At 45.1% G+C, this 23,328-nt stretch overlaps 2 protein-coding genes across 3 annotated transcripts in view; one reads left to right on the top strand and one right to left on the bottom strand.

The window, feature by feature from the left end:
* top2b (DNA topoisomerase II beta) overlaps positions 1 to 8,795 on the top strand; it is a 28,941-nt gene extending 20,146 nt beyond the window's left edge. Inside the window, exons 26-35 of the mRNA XM_057355495.1 lie at positions 3,879 to 4,034; positions 4,262 to 4,345; positions 4,426 to 4,623; positions 4,702 to 4,861; positions 4,952 to 5,116; positions 6,545 to 6,725; positions 7,291 to 7,370; positions 7,463 to 7,552; positions 7,927 to 8,180; positions 8,263 to 8,795. Coding sequence (XP_057211478.1) covers positions 3,879 to 4,034; positions 4,262 to 4,345; positions 4,426 to 4,623; positions 4,702 to 4,861; positions 4,952 to 5,116; positions 6,545 to 6,725; positions 7,291 to 7,370; positions 7,463 to 7,552; positions 7,927 to 8,180; positions 8,263 to 8,424 — 1,530 coding nt within the window. The 3' untranslated portion in view covers positions 8,425 to 8,795. The remainder of the gene's footprint in view (positions 1 to 3,878; positions 4,035 to 4,261; positions 4,346 to 4,425; positions 4,624 to 4,701; positions 4,862 to 4,951; positions 5,117 to 6,544; positions 6,726 to 7,290; positions 7,371 to 7,462; positions 7,553 to 7,926; positions 8,181 to 8,262) is intronic.
* A 5,272-nt stretch (positions 8,796 to 14,067) lies between these two features.
* The window catches only part of LOC130567419 (retinoic acid receptor beta-like), a 275,560-nt gene continuing 266,299 nt past the window's right edge, over positions 14,068 to 23,328 (bottom strand). Inside the window, exons 8-11 of one of the 2 annotated variants that reach the window (XM_057355499.1) lie at positions 19,375 to 19,551; positions 17,741 to 17,945; positions 17,152 to 17,310; positions 14,068 to 16,345 (exon numbers count right to left, since the gene is read on the bottom strand). In XM_057355499.1, the coding sequence (XP_057211482.1) occupies positions 16,137 to 16,345; positions 17,152 to 17,310; positions 17,741 to 17,945; positions 19,375 to 19,551 (750 nt within the window). In that variant the 3' untranslated portion in view covers positions 14,068 to 16,136. The remainder of the gene's footprint in view (positions 16,346 to 17,151; positions 17,311 to 17,740; positions 17,946 to 19,374; positions 19,552 to 23,328) is intronic. The other variant, XM_057355500.1, reaches the window with a different exon arrangement.

Genomic DNA, 23,328 nt, shown 5'->3' with positions numbered 1-23,328 from the left:
GAGCAGCGAGGGTGATATGAGGATTACTGTGAGCGCTAATCCGTCAGCCACTGGCTCGCGGACCGTTCGCACCTCGTCTCGCTCATCTGACCGTTCCCCATGAGACGGTCCCACCGTCTTGTTCCTCAACCACGTATTCGGAAACGAGATGTCCATTACAGCATCGGAGGATGACTTACTGGCATCGGACTCCGACGATTCCTCAGAGCTCGAGCCCAGGAAGAAGCGGACGTCGAAATGTCAGCCATGCTTTCCCGGGCCGCCGGCATTGGGTTGCAGTGCACTGCACTGCCTCTCCCAACACTCGCGGATGCTCCCATGCTTCGGGCCGAGGTCGCCACCCCTCTGGAGAGGAAGCGATCGTGCTCGTCCCTCTAGCCGAGATGTTGAGTGGCAAGGAGACAAGGAGATCCTGAGTGGCCTACCCCCTGCGGCATTTAAGACCATCACTCAGGCTTGGGCCCTGGCCACTAGGCGGCTATACACCTGTAAGTGGTGCCTCTTCTCATCCTGGTGCTCTTCTCGAAGAGAAGACCCGCGGAGTTGCACGATCGGGAACATGCTGTCCTTCCAGAGACTCGAGAGTAATCTCTCCCCATCCACACTGAACGTGTATGTAGCCGCTATTGCCGCTCATCACGACCCAGTTGCTGGTAAGTCTCTAGGACAGCACAACCTGATCATTTGGTTCCTAAGGGGCACGGGAAGGCACTGCCTCACCCGCGCTCCATACCCTCTTGCGACCTTGATGCGGTCCTGGAGCCCCTCGGAGATGCCGCGCTTTCTCACCTCATAATGAAGACGACTCTCCGGATGGCGCTCAAGAGGGTAGCGGACTTACAAGCATTCTCCATGTCCACAGACTGCCTAGAACTCGGGCCCGGTGATTCTCAAGCTATCCTGAGACCCCGGCCCGGCTACGTGCCCAAAGTTCCCACCACTCCCCCTAGACACCAGGTGGTGAACTTACAGGCGCTCCCCACCGGGGTGGAAGACCCAACTTCCTCCGTGTTGTGTTCAGTACGCGCATTGCACCTCTGCTTGGACCGCACGCAGAGCCGCAGGAGCTCTGAGCAGCTCTTTGTCTGTTTGGAGATCAGCAGGGAGGGCTGTCTCAAACAGAGATTGGCAAACTGGATCATGGATGCCATCACTACGGCGTACCTGTCCTATGATCGCCCGCGCCCACTGGGTGAGAGATCTCTCCACACCGAGTACATCCTCCTCGTGGGCACTGGCTCGAGACGCCTCTCTGGCAGACATCTGCAGATCTGCGGGTTGGGCTACACCCACCACCTTCGCGAGGTCCTACAGCCGCCGCGTAAACCGGTATCAGCTCGAGTCTTGCAGGCATCAGGCAAGACCGGCGGCCGGTAGGGTGTACACCTTTGACAGTACCCCCCCCCTTTCTTATAGGTGGGTCAGCGTACTAAAATTAGCCTCCCTTCTTCCCCCACTGGGCGAAGAACAGGCACTCCATCCATCACTAAGCAAGCACCTCCTGTGGGCGGGCTGGGCAGAGCAGCCCTGCCCCTTAGGCCGGGTACCAACTGAGTTATCCACAACATAGCTCTAACCGGACCTAGTGCTACCGGACGTTGTAACCCCCCAGCAGGGCGGTTCCGTCTGATGTATCCTCATGATTGGTTCCCACCTTGGTAACCCATGACCTTCCCATGACCCTCCACCTAGGTGTGGGCGATATGAGCTCAAATTCATATCACTGTATTTTTCACTGTCCAGTCGATATCGATATTTCGATATGATAAAAACATATGGAATCACATTTTAGTACACCTTAGTTAAATTACTAAAAAAAGTCAGGGATGGGACATAGACCTTAAAAGACTTTTATTTAAACACATTTAATGAACATATGGGATAAAGAAAATGAAAATATTTTGCTACATGGAGAATAAGGTAAGGTAAAAGGTAACTCAGTTGTTATACACTGTAATACTTTCAATCAAATCTTTTAAAGCTTCAGCTAGTACCAACCAATACTCACATCAACTTTCTTAAAGTTTTTTTTAAAAAAAAAAATAAAATTTTTTATCAAACAGAGCAAAATTTCAACATGAGGTAGAAATTAAATTAAATACTATGTAAAATAAAATAAAATAAAATACTGTATAGTACATAGGGGATAAAGAAGATTACTACAAGGAAAATGTAGTTTATACAAACTTAAATACTGTAAGCTTTTTAACCTAGTCTTCAGGCGTGCGCCGCCTTCGGGACGATCTGTTGTACGCATTTGGGTGCATGTCTCATATTCGCGGACATGCATGGTTTTCAAGTGGTGAAAGAGATTGCTAGTGTTTCCACCTTTGGCTGCAACAACACGGCGGCACAACTTGCAGAGTATGGTTTGTTGGTCGATGTCAGAGATTTTGAACCCAAACCAGTTCCATACGACAGCGGAGCCCCCTTTTTTTTAACTAATTCCTCGTGCTGTTCAACAACCTCACTTTCTGCGCGTTCGCTCAAATTTTTCACTCAAATCTCACGTTCAATCTCATGAATTCGCAAACTGCAGTTGCTTGTGCACGCTTGATTGTTGCTGTGGCGTGTTTGAGTAACGTTCGGTGGTTTGTGCTCTATTAATTTGGACTGTTAAGGCGCTCTCTGTTTGATTACTAATGCCTGTGTAGCGCCAAGTTGAGAGGACAAAAGATTAAAACGTTCACCCTCGACTCTGTGTCTTCATTAGCAGTGTTAACAGTTGACTAATTGAACAAAGCAATATAAATGCAAAATTAGAGTTCATGAATATATAACGGTATACATGATATAGCAAAATTCATATCATGGCACAAAACAATACCGGTAGTCACGTACATACCGGTATATCGCCCAGCCCTACCTCCACCTCGCGGTTAACTCCTTCAGTCCGCACATTCCTCCCATGAGTTCTCCCCATCGGTGAGACCATGTTGGTATCTCCACTAGACTCCTCCCTGCGGTAGGAAGTGGTCTCTGTAGCGCATCCCCCATTTGAGGAAGTAGCGCTTACCCAGTGGCCTTACGGTACCGGGCGGCTCCTCGCTGTTAGAGAAACAAGGCCGCCGCCTGTGAGGCCGAAGGCAGGGGCCTTCCCACCTTTCAAGAAAGCTCTGGGACCCCCTACTTACCCACTGGTAAGTTACAATTTCGCGGTAGCGCTCAAGGCTGACACGCCCAGGCCAGTCACCGTCGCTTCGCTGGATATTGTGACAGGGCACAGTGTTGTGCCGTTTTCCATAGGAACCCCATCTGTCGGCTCGACACAACGCCGAGAGACCGTCAGAAAGGGAATGTCTTGGTTACGGATGTAACCTCAGTTCCCTGATGGAGGGAACGAGACGTGGTGTCCTTCTTGCCACAACACGTGCCGTCCACTGCAGCAGTCGTGAGAGGTCTCAGGCTCCTCAGAACTAAGGTGAATGAATGCAGCATGCCGTCTCCCTTTAATACCCGGATATCCGGGGGCGGAGTCCGTCATGCAAATTTCATTCGCCAATTTCATTGGCCTTTTCTAAGAAGTCGGAAGCGATTGGTTATCAGGGACGAACCCCATCTGTCGGTTCGACACAACGTCTCGTTCCCTCCATCAGGGAACCGAGGTTACATCCGTAACCAAGACGTTTTACAAGGTTAAGTTTCTACAAGATATTTGTTAAAAGTACAAAAATAGTAATTGAAGGAAAATGAGGTGTAGATGAAGACAAGCAGTGTTTTTCATTGATAAGCACACAGTGATAAACAGCCTTATTTCCTCTCATGTGGGTTTTGAATCAGATCTCTGATAGATTCTGTTGATTGATGTGGTGTTGTGTAGTTTTAGCACAGGCTCACTGTGTGTGTGTGTTTGCGATTGCTTGTGTTAATGATGTCAGTCATTGGAGGACGAGGATGGTGACGGGAATGACAGTGACAGCTCAGTGGACTCGAGCTCGTCGTCCGGACCAAACTTTAACTACATTCTCAACATGCCCCTGTGGTGTTTGACCAAAGAGAAGGTGGAAGATCTGCTCAAACAGAGAGACATGAAGGTACATCACTAAATCCATTACACTTGCCTCAGAGGCATTATTGATTCACGCATCATTTGTCCGATGATCTTTAAAGCGGTTCACGTAAAACTGGATGTTCAGTCAGAATTTACTCCTGATCAAACTCAACTGAGAACAGTGAAAGCAGTCGAGCTCATGAAAGTACTTTAGAATGAATCTGTGACTTCTGAAGCTGAGTGAGGACTGTGTGTGTGTGTGTGATACAGAGATCAGAACTGAATGAACTCCAGAAGAAGATTCCTGAAGATCTGTGGAGAGAAGATCTCGCCGTCTTCATAGAGGAGCTGGACGTGAGTCTCCTTACAGAGTGACAGTCCTCATGACCCGAGTGTGTATGAGATCTTCATGTGTGTGTGTGTTTGTATCTCAGCGCTTGGAGGAGCAGGAGAAAGAGAGCGTGAACTCGGGCAAGGCTGTGAAGCTGGTGAAAGGGAAGGTGGGCAAACCCAAAGTGAAGAAGATGCATCTGGAGGAAACTCTGCCGTCTCCGTTCGGCCGTAGGGTAGAACCTCAGATCACACAGGCCATGAAAGCCGATGCCTCCAAGAAACTCAACAAGAAGAAGAAGGTAAACATCTGTCTGTGTGTGTGTGTGTGTGTCACACGAGGACTGTCAGAGAGCTCAGTGTTCTTTCTGATGTGTCAGGGTGAAGCAGACGCAGTGTTGAAGTTGGAGTTCGATGAGGACAGCGCTTTGGGCTCAAACGGAGGAACAGCAGAGAATTCTCTTATTTCACCATCAGGCCTGCCCAACCCTGGAGCCGGAGCCAAAGCCCCGCGGGTCAAGAGAGAGAAGAAAGAACCCGGTAAGGACAGACGTTATTGTTTCAACTCTTCATCATCATCATCAGGCTGTCTGTGACACAGATGTGTGTTGTGTTGTGTTGGTCTCTCAGGTACTCCGAGACAAAGGAAACCCGCTGGTGTTAAAGGCCCAGGCAAGAAAGTAAAGAAGAGGAACCCCTGGTCAGAAGATGAAGATGATGATGAGAAATCTGATAATGAGCTGGATGAAAGTGGACCTGTCATTCCCAGAGACACCACATCCAGACGAGCATCAGGTCAGTGCGTTCCTCCTCATACACGCGTCTTCCTCCCCATACACGCGTCTTCCTCCTCATACACGCGTCTTCCTCCTCATTCCTCCTCATACACGCGTCTTCCTCCTCATACACGCGTCTTCCTCCTCATACACGCGTCTTCCTCCTCATACACGCGTCTTCCTCCTCATACACGCGTCTTCCTCCTCATACACGCGTCTTCCTCCTCATACACGCGTCTTCCTCCTCATACACGCGTCTTCCTCCTCATACACGCGTCTTCCTCCTCATACACGCGTCTTCCTCCTCATACACGCGTCTTCCTCCTCATACACGCGTCTTCCTCCTCATACACGCGTCTTCCTCCTCATACACGCGTCTTCCTCCTCATACACGCGTCTTCCTCCTCATACACGCGTCTTCCTCCTCATACACGCGTCTTCCTCCTCATACACGCGTCTTCCTCCTCATACACGCGTCTTCCTCCTCATACACGCGTCTTCCTCCTCATACACGCGTCTTCCTCCTCATACACGCGTCTTCCTCCTCATACACGCGTCTTCCTCCTCATACACGCGTCTTCCTCCTCATACACGCGTCTTCCTCCTCATACACGCGTCTTCCTCCTCATACACGCGTCTTCCTCCTCATACACGCGTCTTCCTCCTCATACACGCGTCTTCCTCCTCATACACGCGTCTTCCTCCTCATACACGCGTCTTCCTCCTCATACACGCGTCTTCCTCCTCATACACGCGTCTTCCTCCTCATACACGCGTCTTCCTCCTCATACACGCGTCTTCCTCCTCATACACGCGTCTTCCTCCTCATACACGCGTCTTCCTCCTCATACACGCGTCTTCCTCCTCATACACGCGTCTTCCTCCTCATACACGCGTCTTCCTCCTCATACACGCGTCTTCCTCCTCATACACGCGTCTTCCTCCTCATACACGCGTCTTCCTCCTCATACACGCGTCTTCCTCCTCATACACGCGTCTTCCTCCTCATACACGCGTCTTCCTCCTCATACACGCGTCTTCCTCCTCATACACGCGTCTTCCTCCTCATACACGCGTCTTCCTCCTCATACACGCGTCTTCCTCCTCATACACGCGTCTTCCTCCTCATACACGCGTCTTCCTCCTCATACACGCGTCTTCCTCCTCATACACGCGTCTTCCTCCTCATACACGCGTCTTCCTCCTCATACACGCGTCTTCCTCCTCATACACGCGTCTTCCTCCTCATACACGCGTCTTCCTCCTCATACACGCGTCTTCCTCCTCATACACGCGTCTTCCTCCTCATACACGCGTCTTCCTCCTCATACACGCGTCTTCCTCCCCATACACGCGTCTTCCTCCCCATACACGCTCTTCCTTCATCAGTGAAACTGAACTCGTGTGTGTGTGTGTGTGTGTGTGTGTGTGTGTGTGTGTGTTACAGCCGTGAAGGCCAAGTACACATTTGACTTCTCTGAGGAGGAAGAGGATGATGGTGATGAAGAACAGGACAATGATGCTTCGCGCTCTCCAGTTCAGACCTACAGAACAAATCCAGCAGAACAAAACAATAATGTTGATGAAGATGATGATGATATATTACCTTCAAAAACAACATTCACCACGTATGTACATCTGCATCTCTTCACTTCACTCTGAGAAATATAAATATTCATCTGCTGCTCATGTTTCACAACACATGATATTCTGTGCCCTTACGAGTATGCTTCATTTTGTGACGTTCACTAAAGCAAAAGTCAACTGTTTTAAGTATACCTAGTGTATTAAGTACTAGTGTCCCTGTAAGTGTGCTATTTCAACACTATTTGGGACTAAACTGGCTACTTTTTGGTTAATAAAACAGCAGTAAACTCGAGTACACAGTTAGTTTATAGCTGTTTTTCACTGAAATTTATACTTGAAATCTATATGAAATATATCTAATATAATGGTATACTAATATTTTTAGTTTGACAGAAGTATAGTTGAAGCACACTTAAAAAACTACTTTGTAAGGGCATACATAAAAGTGAAGCTATTTTTAAAACCATTACAGTTTTGTGCACCTTGTGACATTATATTCCTTAGAACTAAACACATATCTCATAATATATGATTGAAATGGTAATGTTTTTCTGCAGCATTGTGGTGTTACACTAGTATTGACAGTAATGAGTCTGTGATTTATAGGTCTGTGTCAGCAGTGAAGAAAGAGACAGAGAGTGTGTTCTCATCTAAAGCCACATATGCTGACAAGAGCAGTGACGACGGTACGTGTGTGTGTGTGAACATGTCATTCAGTTGTATGCTGGTGTATATGTTGTGTTCATGTTGTTGTTGTGATTTGTGATTTGTGGATCAGATGTGAAGTCAGACAGTGATGATGAGCGGCCTCCAGTCTTCTCATCATATTCCAGTACTTCTGCCATGGACAAACCAGCAGCTAAGAAAGGTAAACGTCTCCACACGGCCACCAGAGGGCATCCTACTCACACAACTGACTGCGTGTGTGCCGTTATTACTCAAAACAATAATATGACTGTAAATGTAATAACGCACACATGAAAAGCCACCTTTTCTGTCACAACAAGTTTGAAGTGACTACATTTGAGACGGGCCTGGAAGATGTTATGTTCGATGTGATTAACTTGCCTCAACTGTGCTGTAACCCTCTCTCGTAAACTTACACGTATTGCTTTGAATCTCTCTTCACTGACAGATGAAGCTCTGCTATACAGATGATGATGATGTCATTACTTACCACATAGTTGATTGCAGGATAAAGACAAGCGCAATAACATATATGTATTATACACGATTTTCTAGCTCCAGCTAAGAAAGCTACAGACGCAGCATCTAAACCGAAGAAAGCACCATCAAAAGCCAAAAAGCCCAATACATCCGTGTGGGACTCGGACTCAGACACGGCTGTTAAAAAAGCTCCAGCATCAGCATCATCAGTGAAGGGCATCAGTAAAGGACGAGGCAGAAAGAGAAAACAGTCGAGCTCAGAGGAGGATGAGTATAACCCTGTGAAGAAGACTGGAAAAAACACCAGCAGCAGCAGCAGCAGCAGCAGGGTGAGGACAATCAGAGCAAACTCAACTTATCGTGTTTCAGTTTGAGTTTGGGTTCTCATGTTGTGTTTTTATCGGCTTCTAGAAAATGAAGAAAGTGTCTGATGATGATGACGATGATGATGCAGGCATGAACAGCTTCAGTCGATTGGACACGGGCAGAGATCGCTCCGGTCGAGCTAAGAAAGAAGTCAAGTACTTTGCAGAGTCGGATAATGATGACGATGACAACGACATGTTTGACTAGAACACACACACACACACACACACACACAAAACAGACGCTTGTTGAAGAACAGATTAAGTGTCTCTGCCCAGCAGAACTTTTGTACATTTACCCTCCATTTTATTTGTTTTTTTTTATCGTGATGTTTAATTCTTTCTACTGTGTAGCTGTTTTACTCTTTTTATTATTGTTATTATTATTATTATTGGTATTATTGTTATGATACATTGATAATGTTGTTTTTTTAATCATTGAAGTGTATTCGTCTGAGCAGCTTTTAGACGTTTAGGCTGCTGTGCTTCAGCACCTTTTAATGGTTTAAAATGAGAAATGGTGAACCTTTTTGAGATGACTTGGAAATAAATATGAAATGTAAATTATTCCTTGGTGTCAGAAACGTTCATTTAGCAACGTAAACTCTAAGCTAACATGAGACCAGCCTGTTAAAATCAGTTATGGCAGAAATAAGAAGCGGGGGTCTTGTGTCTCACTGAAGGGGCTTATTTCTGTGATAACAGCCGGCTGCTTGTACATTATCCCGCTTATTACACGCCTACTTGCCACATGAGAAACAAACTGGACATGAAATGTGAATTTGAAATATTTTATTTGCTCATTTTTACCGAATGCAGACCTTCAGTGAGGAAAAGCCGTTTACTTTCGGTTTTAAGGTTAGACACGACGTTCAAACGTCACGAACAGGCAATTTGGTTTAATCATTTGTGAATATAATGTCATATGTGATTAAAAGACATATTTATATTTCATTTGTCAAAAAACCTGTCAAAATGATTTTTGAGAGGTTGTTATCTGGGAATAACGAACCTGCAATGTCACGACAGGCCAATCAGAATCAAGCATTCCAACGAGCCATTTAATAATTAAGCAATAACATCATGGTCCTCCTAAGACATGTAAAAAAAAAGAGCTTAATTTATATTAAATATGAAATATTCCTTTAAGGGTTTTTGATATATAAAAATGTTGATATGAAACATGAATGTATTTGATATATAATAGAGGAACATTTGACAAATGGCCTAGATAAAATACGAAACATTCCTCTGTCTAAATACCTTCACACAGCTTTAATTTAAAATAAATACAATTTTATTGTTTTGCCAGAACGTTTGATGATAATGAGATGAACAAAAGCATTGTTATATACAAACAAGACTGAAGCGAAACAGGAGCCGCACAAACAGATCTGTTCTCAACAGACATACACTTGGATGATGAGGGACAGAATGCTCTTGAACTGTCATTGTCCAAACCCCTCGGGTCCGTAAGTTCATTACACAAGCAAATCTCATGCTGAAGAGCATGACACAATTATAAAAGAGCGTGAAGGATTCTTTCAGTAAAAAAGGTCATCCGTTTCCTTACAAGCTTCCAGTTTAAATGGTTCTTGAAATGAGAAAAGAAATCTAAAGGGCTGTTTCATCATGTCCATTTCATTAAGTTTGTTTGAGATCAGCAGACAGTATGGCAACAGTAACAACATGATATTATTATTAGTAAAAACTCAGATCACATTCAACACAATACAAGATGATTTCAACAACAGATTCTGAAAGTCTCTAGTGATGTATAGTTAATAGGGGGGGCAGTCATGGCCTAATGGTTAGAGAGTTGGACTCGTGACCAGAAGGTTGCCGGTTGGATTCCCAGGGCCGGTGGGTAACGACTGAGGTGTCCTTGAGCAAGGCACCTTACCCCTACTTGTTCCCCGGGCGCAAGTGGTGTGTTCACCACTTGCTGTGCGTGTGTTCACTACTCTCTGGATGGGTTAAATGCAGAGGTCACATTTCGGGTATGGGTCACCATATCTGACTAATAGGTCACTTTCACTTCACTTTCACTTTCACTTAATATGATGTTGAAATTGAACCTAAATAATCAAATAATAGTTGACCCATAAATGATGATCTGTCATGATTTACTCCACTTCTAATTGTTCTTCCATAAAACACAAACAGAGACTTTAAAAGATGTCCTGGACACTCGTTTCCATGCAATGACAAATATCCAACAATTCTCCTTTTGTGCTTTACAGAAATAAGTCATACTTGTTTGTAGCAAGTTAAGAAATGATGACAGAATATTATTACAATGTGAACTGAACCTTTCAACATTGATAGCTTACAGTGATAATGACGTGAGGATTGTAAATGCTTAAGGAAACTGTGGGTCAATGTTAAAAAAGACATTTGTGAGTGGTTTCATTTCACTGCAGAGACGCATACAGCTTCAACACAAAACACTGAGAAAAAACATGACATGAGGTACGAAAACAAAATACTGCATTACATCTTATTCACATTCATGAGATGAAGTTGTGTTGAGAGACAGACTGGGGTTTGATCTTGAGAACCTATCATCTCCGAGAGGAATTTAAAATGCCAATGGGCTTTGGCGAATGGCACACGCATGCCAGTCCCCACCCTGTGCATACGGGTAAAAAAGGAAGATGGCTGTGGTCATTCATTCACCCTTTGGGCTGAGGAACCTGAGAGATATCTCCCGGTCGCTGCAGCGGGTCGGCAAAGCGTTGTGGCATGAAGACACAACGTCTCGCTCCCTCCATCAGGGAACAGAGGTTACAGTCGTAACCGAGACGTTCCCCTTCAGTAGGTCTCTCGACGTTGTGTTGAGAGACAGACTGGGGACCTATCTTTACACGCCACGGCGCTGAGCCGTATCATGACCTCAAGTGGAGCGACACTGACTGGACTAGCGAGTCACAAGTGAGCGCTACTGCGAGACGTAATCTTCCAGTGGGATCAGTACTTAGTAGCCTACTGAGAGACACAACATGACGGCCGCACGGACGATGGCGTTCGTCTCTATTAGCGAGACGCCGCCTGACAGGTTCGCCAACAGGGGAACCAATCGACATATGGGACGACCCTGCAGGGGAGTCACTAGGTATGGGGTAACAGTCCGAGTACAGGGGTCCACAAAAGCAGGGGTGACTCTACCAGTACTGGAAACAATTACAAATGCTTAGTGATGGAATGCCTGTAGTTCGCCCTAAGGGGGGATGTAAGGAGGCTAGATTAGCACACTAGACTTGCCCGGGGAGGGGGAGAGGGCGCTTTCGCAGGCGTACGCCCAACCCAGTTGCCGGCCTCACAAGCCGGTGGCGTGTAAGTCCTGACACTGGTTCCACACGGAGGTTGTAAAACCTTGTGAAGGTACTGGGCGTAGCCCAACCCGCAGCACTAAATATGCCTGCCAGAGAGGCGCCCTGCGCCAGTGCCCACGAGGAGGCCATACCCCGGGTGGAGTGGGCTCTCACTGCAATCAGGCATGGGTGATCTTGGGACCGGTATGCCAAAGTAATGGCATCCACGATCCAGTGCACCAATCTCTGGCGTCTCTGAGGGGCTCGAAAGGGGCTGTACAAAGGCACTGTAGGACCACATTAAGGTCCCAAGAGGGTACCGAGTGCGGTTGAGGTGGATTCACCCTTCTCGTGCCCCTGAAGAACCTGGTGACCAGGTCATGTTGGCCGAGAGACTTACCCTCCACGAGATCGTGATAAATGGCAATAGCGGCTACATACACTTTCAGCGTGGATGGGGAGAGGTTGCTCTCGAGTCTCTCTTGTAGGAAGGCCAACGCTGACCCGATCGGGCAACTCCGTGGGTTCTCCCCTCACCGTCAGAGCCACCAGGTCTGAAAACCAAGTCTGGTTGGGCCAGTAGGGCACAACTAACAGTACTCGGTGTCCCTCTTCCCTGACCTTGCACAGGACCAGCTGCGTGGTAAGGCATCCATGCCGAGGGCTCCCTCGGTCAGGCAGTACCAAAGCAGGCAATGGGTGGAGTCCGGGGAGGCAAACAGGTCCACCTGTGCATGGCCAAACCGCTCCCATATGAGCCGGACTGCGCGGGGATGGAGTCGCCATTCTCCACGAGGCGTCCCCTACCGAGAGAGTGCATCGGCTGTCTGGTTCAGGTTGCCCGGGATGAAGGTGGCTCGCAGGGACTTGATCACCTGCTGACTCCAGAGGAGGAGGCGTCGGGCGAGTTGTGACATCTGCCGTGAGCGTATGCCGCCTTGGTGATTGATGTACACCACGGCAGTTATGCTGTCCGACCGGACCAGCACGTGTTTGTCCTGCACGAGGGGTTGAGACCTCCTCAGTGCCAAGAGGACAGCCAACAACTCTAGGCAGTTGATGTGCCACCGCAGCCAGGGACCCGTCCACTGCCCCGATACAGCATGCCCGTTGCACACAGCACCCCACCCCTGCAGGGAGGTGTCTATCGTAACCACGACGCACCTCGAAACCTGCCCGAGTGGAACCCTCAGAGAAAGTCCAAGTCTGACCAATGCACTCATGCCAAGCGCCCAAGTACCGTGACAGCGGAACCAGAGGGACAATCTGCTTCACCGTGCCGTGGGGGGTGGTTCGGTGGCTGACAGAGCGGTCACCTCGCACAGGGCGGAACCCCGGGGAAGTTGACGGCTCTGCTGACAGCGAGAAGTTGTGTTGCCGTCGTAGAAGTCTGTTGTGTCGTATCGAGAGTGCTGCGGAGAAGCCCAGAGAGAGAGAAGCTCTTTTAAGAGAGAGTGGGCGCCCGGCCCTAAAAAGGGTTTGGCTTGGGTGGGGGACGTGGCAGGTGGCATCCCGCTTCGACCGGCCGGTGATGACCTGGCCGGGTTTGGTCGGGCCCGCTGTTAATCTCAATCACCCTGGCTCATTCTGTCAGGGCTGCTCTGTCTCCTAGGCAGGTTCCCAATGAGGTTTAAGCCCAGAGCGCCCGCCATGCCTTCCCATCAACCAGATCTTAACGCTTTGACTTATGACCCGATGGGTCGCCATAGCATTATGAACCTGATGGACCGCCATAGCGTGGAGGGCGGAGGTAGTTTAACCCACAGCATCACAAGTCTTCGACACGAGTGTCAAAGAGCTTACATGCCCTGGAAGAGAGCCTTGGTCGACCCCTCCAAGTTGCAGCGTCTGCGTTGCACCGCGACTGAACATTTCACCTGGGGGATGTCGACATATCCCTTAGCTGCCCCACCGTCCAGGGAAGTAACAGCTCCTGAGCCCGTCAGTCGGGAACGCGCCACGAACGGCATTTTCCACATCTTTGTGAGCTCCTCATGCGCCTCCAGGTCATGCCCGGGCAAGCACGACCGTCATCTCTGCGTCGCCTCGTCTTGGGCTCGACCGCCCGGGGGCGGGAGCTCCAAGGGGTCTCCGCATTCGATGCCAGGAGGTAGCTGTCCGACATTATGACAGAAAGTTTTCCCCCATCCCGTTGTCGAGTCTGCCCGCTATGGGACGGTACACTGCCGAAGCGGCAATCGAACTCACTCGGGAAGCAGACGATGGAGTCTGTGACTGTGGAGTCAGAGGATTAGTCTGTCATACCCAAGAACACAGCTGCGAGACATGCCCGAAGACACCACAGACTGTGAGAGGAAATTTGCTCTTTTAGAAATATCTGCGGCTCGCTGCCGAGACGCCCAGGGGAAGTTCGCTACCGAGAGGGAGAAATCTGCTACTTCTCGTCATAGATCCAGCAGTCTGGAAGGAGAATTCTCGGAGAGAAGAATTGCTTGTCATGCAGGTTCCGAAGAACAAAAGATGAGTGAATGGCCGCCGCCACCTCCCTTTTATACCCGTATGCACGGGGCAGGACTGGTGTGTGTGTGCCATTCGCCAAAGCCCATTGGCGTTTTAAATTCCTCTCGGAGATGATAGGTTCTCAAGATCAAACCCCAGTCTGTCTCTCAACACAACGTCGAGAGACAGACTGAAGGGGAACTGATCTTCTCACTTCTAAAGTCTGTTAATGTCAAAGTCAATGTGTGTTTCAAGAACATTTCAATTGAAAACCCATTTATCGAGTACAAAAGTGGAATGTTTATGCTGCAGTTTTCCATTCCAAGTCCCTTTCATCTTATGCAAACACAGAACGTCAGTCATACAGGTGTAAGTAAAAATGACACTTGCGGATTTTTTATTTTGGGTGAACTGTGAATGATGGTCCTGTATGACTTCATGTGAAGAAATTATTTGATTAGAGCTCACAGACAGAAACATTATCACCTTTAGAAGGCAAAAGAGAAGTAAAATATGGACAGTAAATCATGTCACGTAATATGACATTACTCTCAAGAGTTCAGTTCAAGTGCAATGAGAGAGTATGAACAAACGATTTTTTGATGCAGAAAAACATTCAAAGCCTTCGTGTTATGCTGAATCTGATCACAAATCAGCCAAACACAGATACTCAGATACACTTGTATTTCAATTAGAGGTATTTGACAAACTCGTGATCAGTTGATATAAAGCTCTCGTGATGAAGAATTCACTGAGCTGAAGGCTGTCACGTCACCCTGTCAAGATAATTCACTTGAAATAAAAAACACAATCTGCTCGCTGTATGAGTTTATCAGCCTCGCTGCAGAGGATTGCAATGTCCCGTAGATTTACTGCAAATAAAGATTATCCGTGATTCTGGTCACCGAATCCATGTGCGTTTAGAGTCAACCAGACGAATGAGACGTTCCAACAAAATCACTGAACAAGACCAATAGTGTCTAGAGCACTGAAATCACTGCTTACACTTCTCTTTTGAAGAGAATCCCTCACACATTCTCTTTATCATGTAGAATTAGGCCTGTCACAATATCAGATTATAACTACACCGTTATCATGGCCAAAACAATCCACCCAGATCATCAGTGAATAGATAAAGGCATCAGGTGTGTTTTTGGCCAATCAGTGTCAATCCAGTATATCATGACAGTCCTGTGAGGAACACAAGAGATGCTGTTTTACACTTTTTTAAACACAATGAAAGGGAACTGAACTGAAAAGGTCTGGTGAGAGCTTTGTGTGAGGAACAGACTTCGTATGTGTCATCACACACCATGCTTTTTGTTCTTATGTGAGGTGGACAGCTCCAGTCTCCACTGTATGTTTTTAAAAACATCTCTTGCGTTCCTCTGAAGAAAGAAAGTCATAAGGGTTTGGGTTTACACATAACTGTATTACTTCATTCCTCCAGTAACACTCATGTAGTGTTTGCATTTGTTGCAGTGAAACAAAGCAGCCGAAAGAGTTAATCTACTACATGACCGGTCGGAGTCTTCACCTCAAGACTTCCTCCATATGACGGCCTAAAACCACTCATTATAGACTTACGAGTGCAATCCCAGCAGTCTGACTGTATATGTAGAAAACGAAACAGCTTTAAATATACAAACAAATGTCAAATATTAGACTTCCATAACGTCTATATGCAAGAACATTCTAAACAGGTGCAATTATATAAGTGTATCATGGAGTCGAGCTCCTTTTAAAACGGGACGTATCGCATCGACCGATTATAAAGACAATGTAAAAAAGCACCACTAAATATGTCATAGAAACAGAGATATGACCATATGATGATATGTACAATATATGCAACAGCTTGACTGAGAGAAAGAGCGCGAATCACTTATTCAAAGTAAGAGCTTATCATGCACATGAAGAAATCCATACAGGAGACCTGAGGAGCTTCACATCTGTCACAACCATTGATAGCAGTAGAATTTGATTCTTCAGTCGTGTTTGTGATGTTTTACACCTCTAGGCCATTATCTGTTCTTAAAGCAGGGTAAAGTTACAAACATAGTGGAGGGCTCAGAGGTCCACCTTCAGTTCACCTGTACTGTGCAAAGGAGTGTCTGACAGTCTGAGGTTCCACATGCCCGTGGTTCTAGGGTTCCTCACTGGAGGACACAGCTCCAGAGCTGTCGGTGGGCTCCGGGGAGGGGGCGGAGGGCTTGGGGCTGCTGTTCTTCCCCGTGCTGCTCCTCTCTGTGGAGTTCTGTCCATCCTGACCCTCAGAGTTCTCTAGCATCTCCTGGATAAGAGGAGGCATTGATCCTGGAATCTCCATCTTTAAAGAGATCACTCGCTCCGCACCTGCAGGAAACAGTCCTTGTGAATTCTGTCACTATCAGAGGGTCAGGTATCTTATCTCGCAAATCATTTTCACTTGTTGTAAATGAGGAAATGTTATAAAAATCTTGAGTCAAATATGGAGTGCCACAAGGATCTGTTTTAGGCCCCACCCTTTTCTCCTTATACATGATTCCTCTGGGAGACATTTCAGGGCTTCAGACTGTGGCAAAGTGGATTTGGGCAAAATTTGGCCTGATTTTATAAATGTCATTATTAAACGGTCAGTTCTGGTCCTTGATTCTGATTGGCTGAGCTGAGTTCTAAGCCGTTATAAAATACCCTGATTTATAACGACTGACCGCATTACATAGCCTAAGCATAATTTTATTAACTTTATTTTATGAAACCTTGCTACGCATATGGAATAACCCTTTTATAAAAGCAATAAGCCCCGTTAAGCAGTGGGTTTACAGTGCATTTTATAACAGCTAAGGGGGTTTTAATGACTCCGCTTTACATCGTGCCACAACGCCCTTAGCTGTTGATATGTGGTTACATGTGATAGTGGGTTACAGTGCATAAAATGCACTGTAACCCACTGCTTCTTGGGGCTTATTGCTTAAGTAAAAAACGATTGTGAAATGATGGCGTTTCCATTAACCATTTTATCTGACTAAAGCCTGATTTTTTCCTCTCGCAATAAGTCGTTCTAAAAATCATGGCGAGAGATATCAATATTTCTGCATTTTTTTTCAAGAAATAGCGACATAGTCGTGTTTCTAAGAGTGAATGACAGGTGATTGTAGAGTCATCATCATCATACAGACCTTTAGCACTGATACTGCGCAGATCTGTGATCTTCATCAGAGTTTTGGGGAACATGTGCGGTTTACTGGGTCTGCGTTTCCTCACGTAGATCTTCAGCGCCTCCAGTAGAGGTTCCTGGAGCTCATCCACTTTAGACGGCTCCTCCAAATCCTGACGGTCTACACACACAGAGACAAAACATCAGGTGCAGTACCTCTCATGAACACCAGAGGGCAGTGTGTCTTCTCATATATCTGTAGATACTGTATACCAACTGATCTGCTGTGTTTCAGCTCTACTGTTGTCACATGACTTCTTTAATTTCAGGACTCCTGTTATCGTTTTATAAATAAAATGTTTATTTTATAATTTAATACACTTTTGGATTTTAACGTCACGTGAATAAAATACATAATACCTGTATATTTTGACTAATAAAATGAATGTATATGTTTGTTTTTCTAACAGTGTAGGGTGAAGCTGTAGGCATTGCATTATAATGTGGGATACAGGATCTGTCGAGAGCACTCATGTTTTATTGAATGCAAGAGTGCTTGTCTTAAAATGTTTGCTGTTATGTTTGTTTGTTTAGGTGAAAGTGTTATTCACCTCCCGAGATGAGGCAGATGGCAGACAGCAGTCCCGTCTCCGTGTCGTCCATCTCGATGGGCAGCAGTTGGTTGGCGAAAGTGAACACCAGATCTGTGAGCGGCCCGAAGCCGGCGTTGTGCATCTGTGTGCGGTTTAGCGTCAGGCCATCAGAGAACGTCATTGTGTCCTGATCCGGTGTATAACGCGTGCAGATACGCAAGATCTACACACACAAACACACAGTAACAGAACACCATCTTCATCACATGATAACAAAATAAACTGATCTAAAATCAGCACTTCCCATCTCAGATGTGTGTGTGTGTGTGTGTGTGTGTGTGTGTGTGCGTGCGTGTGTGTGTGTGTGTGTGTGTGGGAAGGGTAAACCCTACGGTATGGGACAAAATGTCCCCACAATGATGGCAATATCCAAAATACTTGTCCTTGTGGGGACATGTTTTGGTCCCCATGAGGAAACAAGCTTATAAATCATAGTGTGTGTGTGTGTGTGTGGGAAGGGTAAACCCTACGGTATGGGACAAAATGTCCCCACAATGATGGCAATATCCAAAATACTTGTCCTTGTGGGGACATGTTTTGGTCCCCATGAGGAAACAAGCTTATAAATCATACAGAATGAACTTTTGTGAAACTGTAAAAGAGCAGACAGTTGTGTGTGATTGTTAGGGTTAGGGGGAGGGAATATGATATACAGTTTGTACAGTATAAAAACCATTGTGTCGATGGAATGTCCCCATAAAACATAAAAACCCAACATGTGTGTGTGTGTGTGCGTGCGTGTGTGTGTGTGTGGGGGGGGTTCATGTGCAGTACACAGCGGGGGCCGCTGACAGTGATTGGCAGTACTGTCATGAAGATGAAATAGAATAAAACATGACTGCTACCAACAGCACACACACACACACACACACACACACACACACACACACACACACACACACACACACACGTTTGATCTTCCTCAACACAAACTCTAGGCACAACAGAACAGTGAGACTCTATCACAGGAAAACCACTGTGACTCATGAAACTGGACTGTGTGTGTGAAAGAATGAAAAAGTTTCTTGCACTAAACATATTTTGTCTCCAATTTCTGTTCTTGTGCATTTTCCACCTTTGTCTTTATATGTGTGTATTATTATCCCGGATTCATTTAAATGTCTTTCAAAGTCAATAAAACATCCATCAGTTTTATCAATGTTTTAACACCTACTGTATGTCTGAATCAGAAAGTGATTAATGATGATTAATCATTTGACAGCCTTACAGCTAAGCTTTCACTTTACTGACTATTTGATGAAAAAGCCTGATCATCATTCTATACAAACACGTGTGTGTGTGTTCATGTTTGTATATCCCGGTGGGGACCTAAACCTGAATTCACACCAACACATGTGGACTCGTGTCACTGTGGGGACCAAAATTGAGGTCCTCATGGGCAGAAAAGCTTATAAATTGTACAGAACAATATTTTTTTAAATCTAAAAATGCAAAAAGTGTTCTATGATCTTTAGGTTTAGGGTTAGGGGATAAAATATACAGTTTGTACAGTATAAAAAACATTACGCCTATGGACTGTCCCCACGGAGATAATAAACCAGACGCACAGTGTGTGTGTGTCATGTACGTACCAGTATGTCGAGGCAGGCGGCTTTGAGAAGTGTGATCTGATCAGTGATAGTGAGTCCAGTAAAACCAGGAACACGTTTGGCAAACTCCACGATTTTAATAATGCACTTAGTGGCTAATTCACTGAATTTATCCCAGAGACCCAAATCCAACCGCACACGATGATCCGCACTGGAATTCTGCACACAAACACACTTCAGCTTCTCCATACACGAAATTCATCTATACAGTCAGTTATACAGTCAAACTATATATTTTCAATACTTCATTTAATTACAGTACTGTATATGAAGAGTGAAAATGAAAGATTTCTATTTCTATATCATATTTCTGTTTTTTCTCTCTGGTTCATACTATTTTTTTTACAAACCCTTAAAATGAAATACTTATTGTTTTATCTTATCTCACGATGACATTGTTATTGAAAAAATAATAATAAACCAAACAGATGTTGGATTTACTGATGGACAAAGGACAAGAGATCTCTTTATATTACAAGTTGTACAGTACATTCAGAAACTACATCACCTCTAGTCTTTCATTCATGTGCTTCTAGAGGAAATGACATCACACTTTGCAATTTATGTGACATTGATACAACCATTCCCCTTTGATCGGGGTTTAGTTGACATTGTTTTTTTGGACGCACAAAAATGAGATACATCAAAATTAACACTTCTTTTCAAAGAAAATCTAACAGAGCAAACCAAGACACACACACACACACACACACACACACACGGGTAGTAGACAAATATACTGTACATGTGTCCTATGGTGTGAATTTAAGAAAACAAACTGGTAATAATTGTATATTATTCATATTTATATTTCTAATACAAAATATCGTAAGATAGATTTAACCATAGGACACACTTACACATCGTAACCATAACCATACGACACATGTAGTGGTGTGACAAAACAGGTATCTACTCATTTTAAAGAGTACATCATATGAGATCATGTAAATGACATGTCATGCAGTGTGTAATGTTGCCGTGTTTGAAAGTCAGCAGTCTGCCAAGTTGTAAAGCCGAAGGTGAATGAATAACAAAGTTATTGGCTTGGAAAAAAGCGAGTCGACTCTGAATCACGCAAACGAGTCGTCCCTAGTCCTATTCACCAACCGCCGCAGATTTACGTCCCTACATATAGTCCCCGCCTACATTTTACTAAGACTGCGAGCGAAAACTTCACTCTTCTCCCCCAAACACTGTAGCTCGTGAGCATCATTCGCGGTAGACCAATCACAGCAGACTAGACCATCTGACCAATCACATCAGACTAGGCTAGCGGAAAAGAGGGGATTAAACAGATGAATCGCAGAACTAATCATTTGAGAGTCAGTCAAGAAGTAATGTAAAAGTAACTAGCTATTATTACGAAATGATCGTGTTTTTACACCTTCTATGTACATAAACTTGTCGTTGGATGAACCAAAGTAGGACCTTAAAAATCCCTAGTTATGTACTCTATAAACAAAATATCATATTTTTTCCTCAAATAAAAGAGATGCCCAGCCCTCTGTCATCATATTATATGTGGCACTGAACTCTGTTTCTATGATGTATTACAGGACCAAACAAGAGAGATTGAAAAATGGCCTGATTTTTGTCAAGAATTGGATTCCATCAGTTCAGACACTCCACAGTGAGTCCATGTCCTCATCTATCCTCTCTCACATCAGCACGTTTAAAAGAGAAGCAATCACAGTCCACATGAAATCACTGACAGTGACACTGAGAGACCTCAGCCGTGATCCTCACCACACACAAACAACCGCAGGAGAATATTAAAGCTACTCTTCGTCTTCTTCTTCCCTGGGGCTTCTTCGATTTCTCATCCAATCTCAGTCAATTACAGCATCGCCATAATTCAATAGAGACAAACAAGGAAGTGGCCGGGGATCTCGAATTTCATTTAGCAGCGTTTATCCTAACAAATCACACAACTCCTGACGTTAGACAATCAGCCGGCGATGTTAGAGAGAAGGCTCAGAAGGACATCACCTGCCGTCCGTCTGCTAATATTCAACCCTCTTAAAGCCTCATAGTGTATGAGTGTTCGTTTATTCATCTTTAAAGCTCATGACCATCAGTCTCAATACCGCTCAATGTCTGAAGGATGGATTTGAATATTCGACAGCATCATTGAAGATTTAATGTGAGAGGAGAGCGGCTTCTTCTCTTCTGTGAGCCGTCTTGTGTGATGATCATGATGAGGTCAAAACTCCTGACAAACCATTTCAGAGAACATCATATTCCATTCCAACTCTATTTCTCCAGCAAACAGAGCACTGCTGGAAAGGAAAAGGGGATTCTGCTGTATATAAAAACCATTGTCATTTGGGAACTAAATGAGACTCCGTTTTGAGGAGCAGTTCTCATGTGAACAACAAATCTGTACAATATGCATCAAGCAAAAAACTGGTGTCTGTAGGATTGTAGTTGCATTCACAGCAATAATGTGAAATATATTGACACAGTAGATGTCAACAGACCCCAGTGAGAAGACATCTCTCATTCACATTATCTACAGATGGAGACTGGTGCTGTTCAGCTTCAGGTTTTCATGTTGAAGGTGTTTCTCTGTTTTTATTCTGCACAAAGAGAGTCACGTACAGCAGTTCTATTCAAGTCTCTTGTAAAGGACTGAACATGATTTTTCCTCAAATGATTGTGTAGTGCTATCAGACCATGACATCAGCCTTTCTCAGGCCATTCTCATGAAAGTATGACAGGGCTCTTAATCACATTATTCCACAGATTTGGCTCAGATTAGTTTTTAAAATGAATGTTGATTTATTTATCGTAACTTAATGAATTTAGTATAGAGGACTTCATCTGTGAGAAGTCAAATGAAATGAGCACAACATGGAAAATTGTAGTTATTACAAAAAATACAAATTTCATTGAATTTACAGAATGAATAAAAGTATACTGTATATTATAATATTTAAATATAAAAACAATACAGAGAAAATAAATATTAAATAAACGAATGCATAAATGATAAAAATTAAGAGAGAAAAAAGTGAATACGGAAAAAAATCTATTAAGGTTTAACATGTAGCTGTGCAGGTAATATAGCACACCATGAAGGAGTAGAAACAAAATGTAGTAATTTAATAATCCACAAAGAAAACGCACTGGAGATCACAGAAATTAACATTAACTACAACATAAGCAATACCGGACAAAGTCGCCAGTCGCAAAAACACGGGGCTTCAGAAACAAGTGAGGAACTAAATAACTAATAAAGAAAGCACAGAAGAAAAAAGAAAACACAACAGATTATACATGTCATATAAGGAGAAAAGGTAATAAGAACAAAATTAAATAGTACTGCCCTGCAATGTCTATCAGGTGTGAAAATATGATTGCATTCTGACTTCTTTACACTGTTGAACGTGCTGGCTTCTCATGCTTTACATGGTCAACTTGTCAAAAAACCAGAGGAACGCATGACGTAGTATTTCTGTGCTGGATTCACTCCGCTAGGGTTCATAAAAGTATTTTTCCAACACATATTCCCGTATCGCAACAGGCGTTCTTAGTCCCTTATTGGACAATTCTTCTGGAATAACATGCCTACGCGTCATCCAGCGAGCGAAAGAGGATGCCCACACGCTAGCGTGAGAGAAAGAGCAGGCCCACACGTGATCCAGGGAACGAAAGAGCACGCCCACACACGAGCGTGAGAGAAAGAGCACGTCCACATGCTAGCGTGAGAGCAAGAGCACGCCCACACGCTAGCGTGAGAGAAAGAGCACGTCCACACGCTAGCGTGAGAGAAAGAGCACACCCACACGCTAGCGTGAGAGAAACAGCACGTCCACACGCTAGCGTGAGAGAAAGAGCACGTCCACACGCTAGCGTGAGAGAAAGAGCAGGCCCACACGCTAGCGTGAGAGAAAGAGCACGTCCACACGCTAGCGTGAGAGAAAGAGCACG

This window comes from Triplophysa rosa, linkage group LG16 (assembly GCF_024868665.1).
Source record: "Triplophysa rosa linkage group LG16, Trosa_1v2, whole genome shotgun sequence".
NCBI classification, from domain to species: domain Eukaryota; kingdom Metazoa; phylum Chordata; class Actinopteri; order Cypriniformes; family Nemacheilidae; genus Triplophysa; species Triplophysa rosa.
This window is presented reverse-complemented; position numbering and strand designations above follow the sequence as displayed.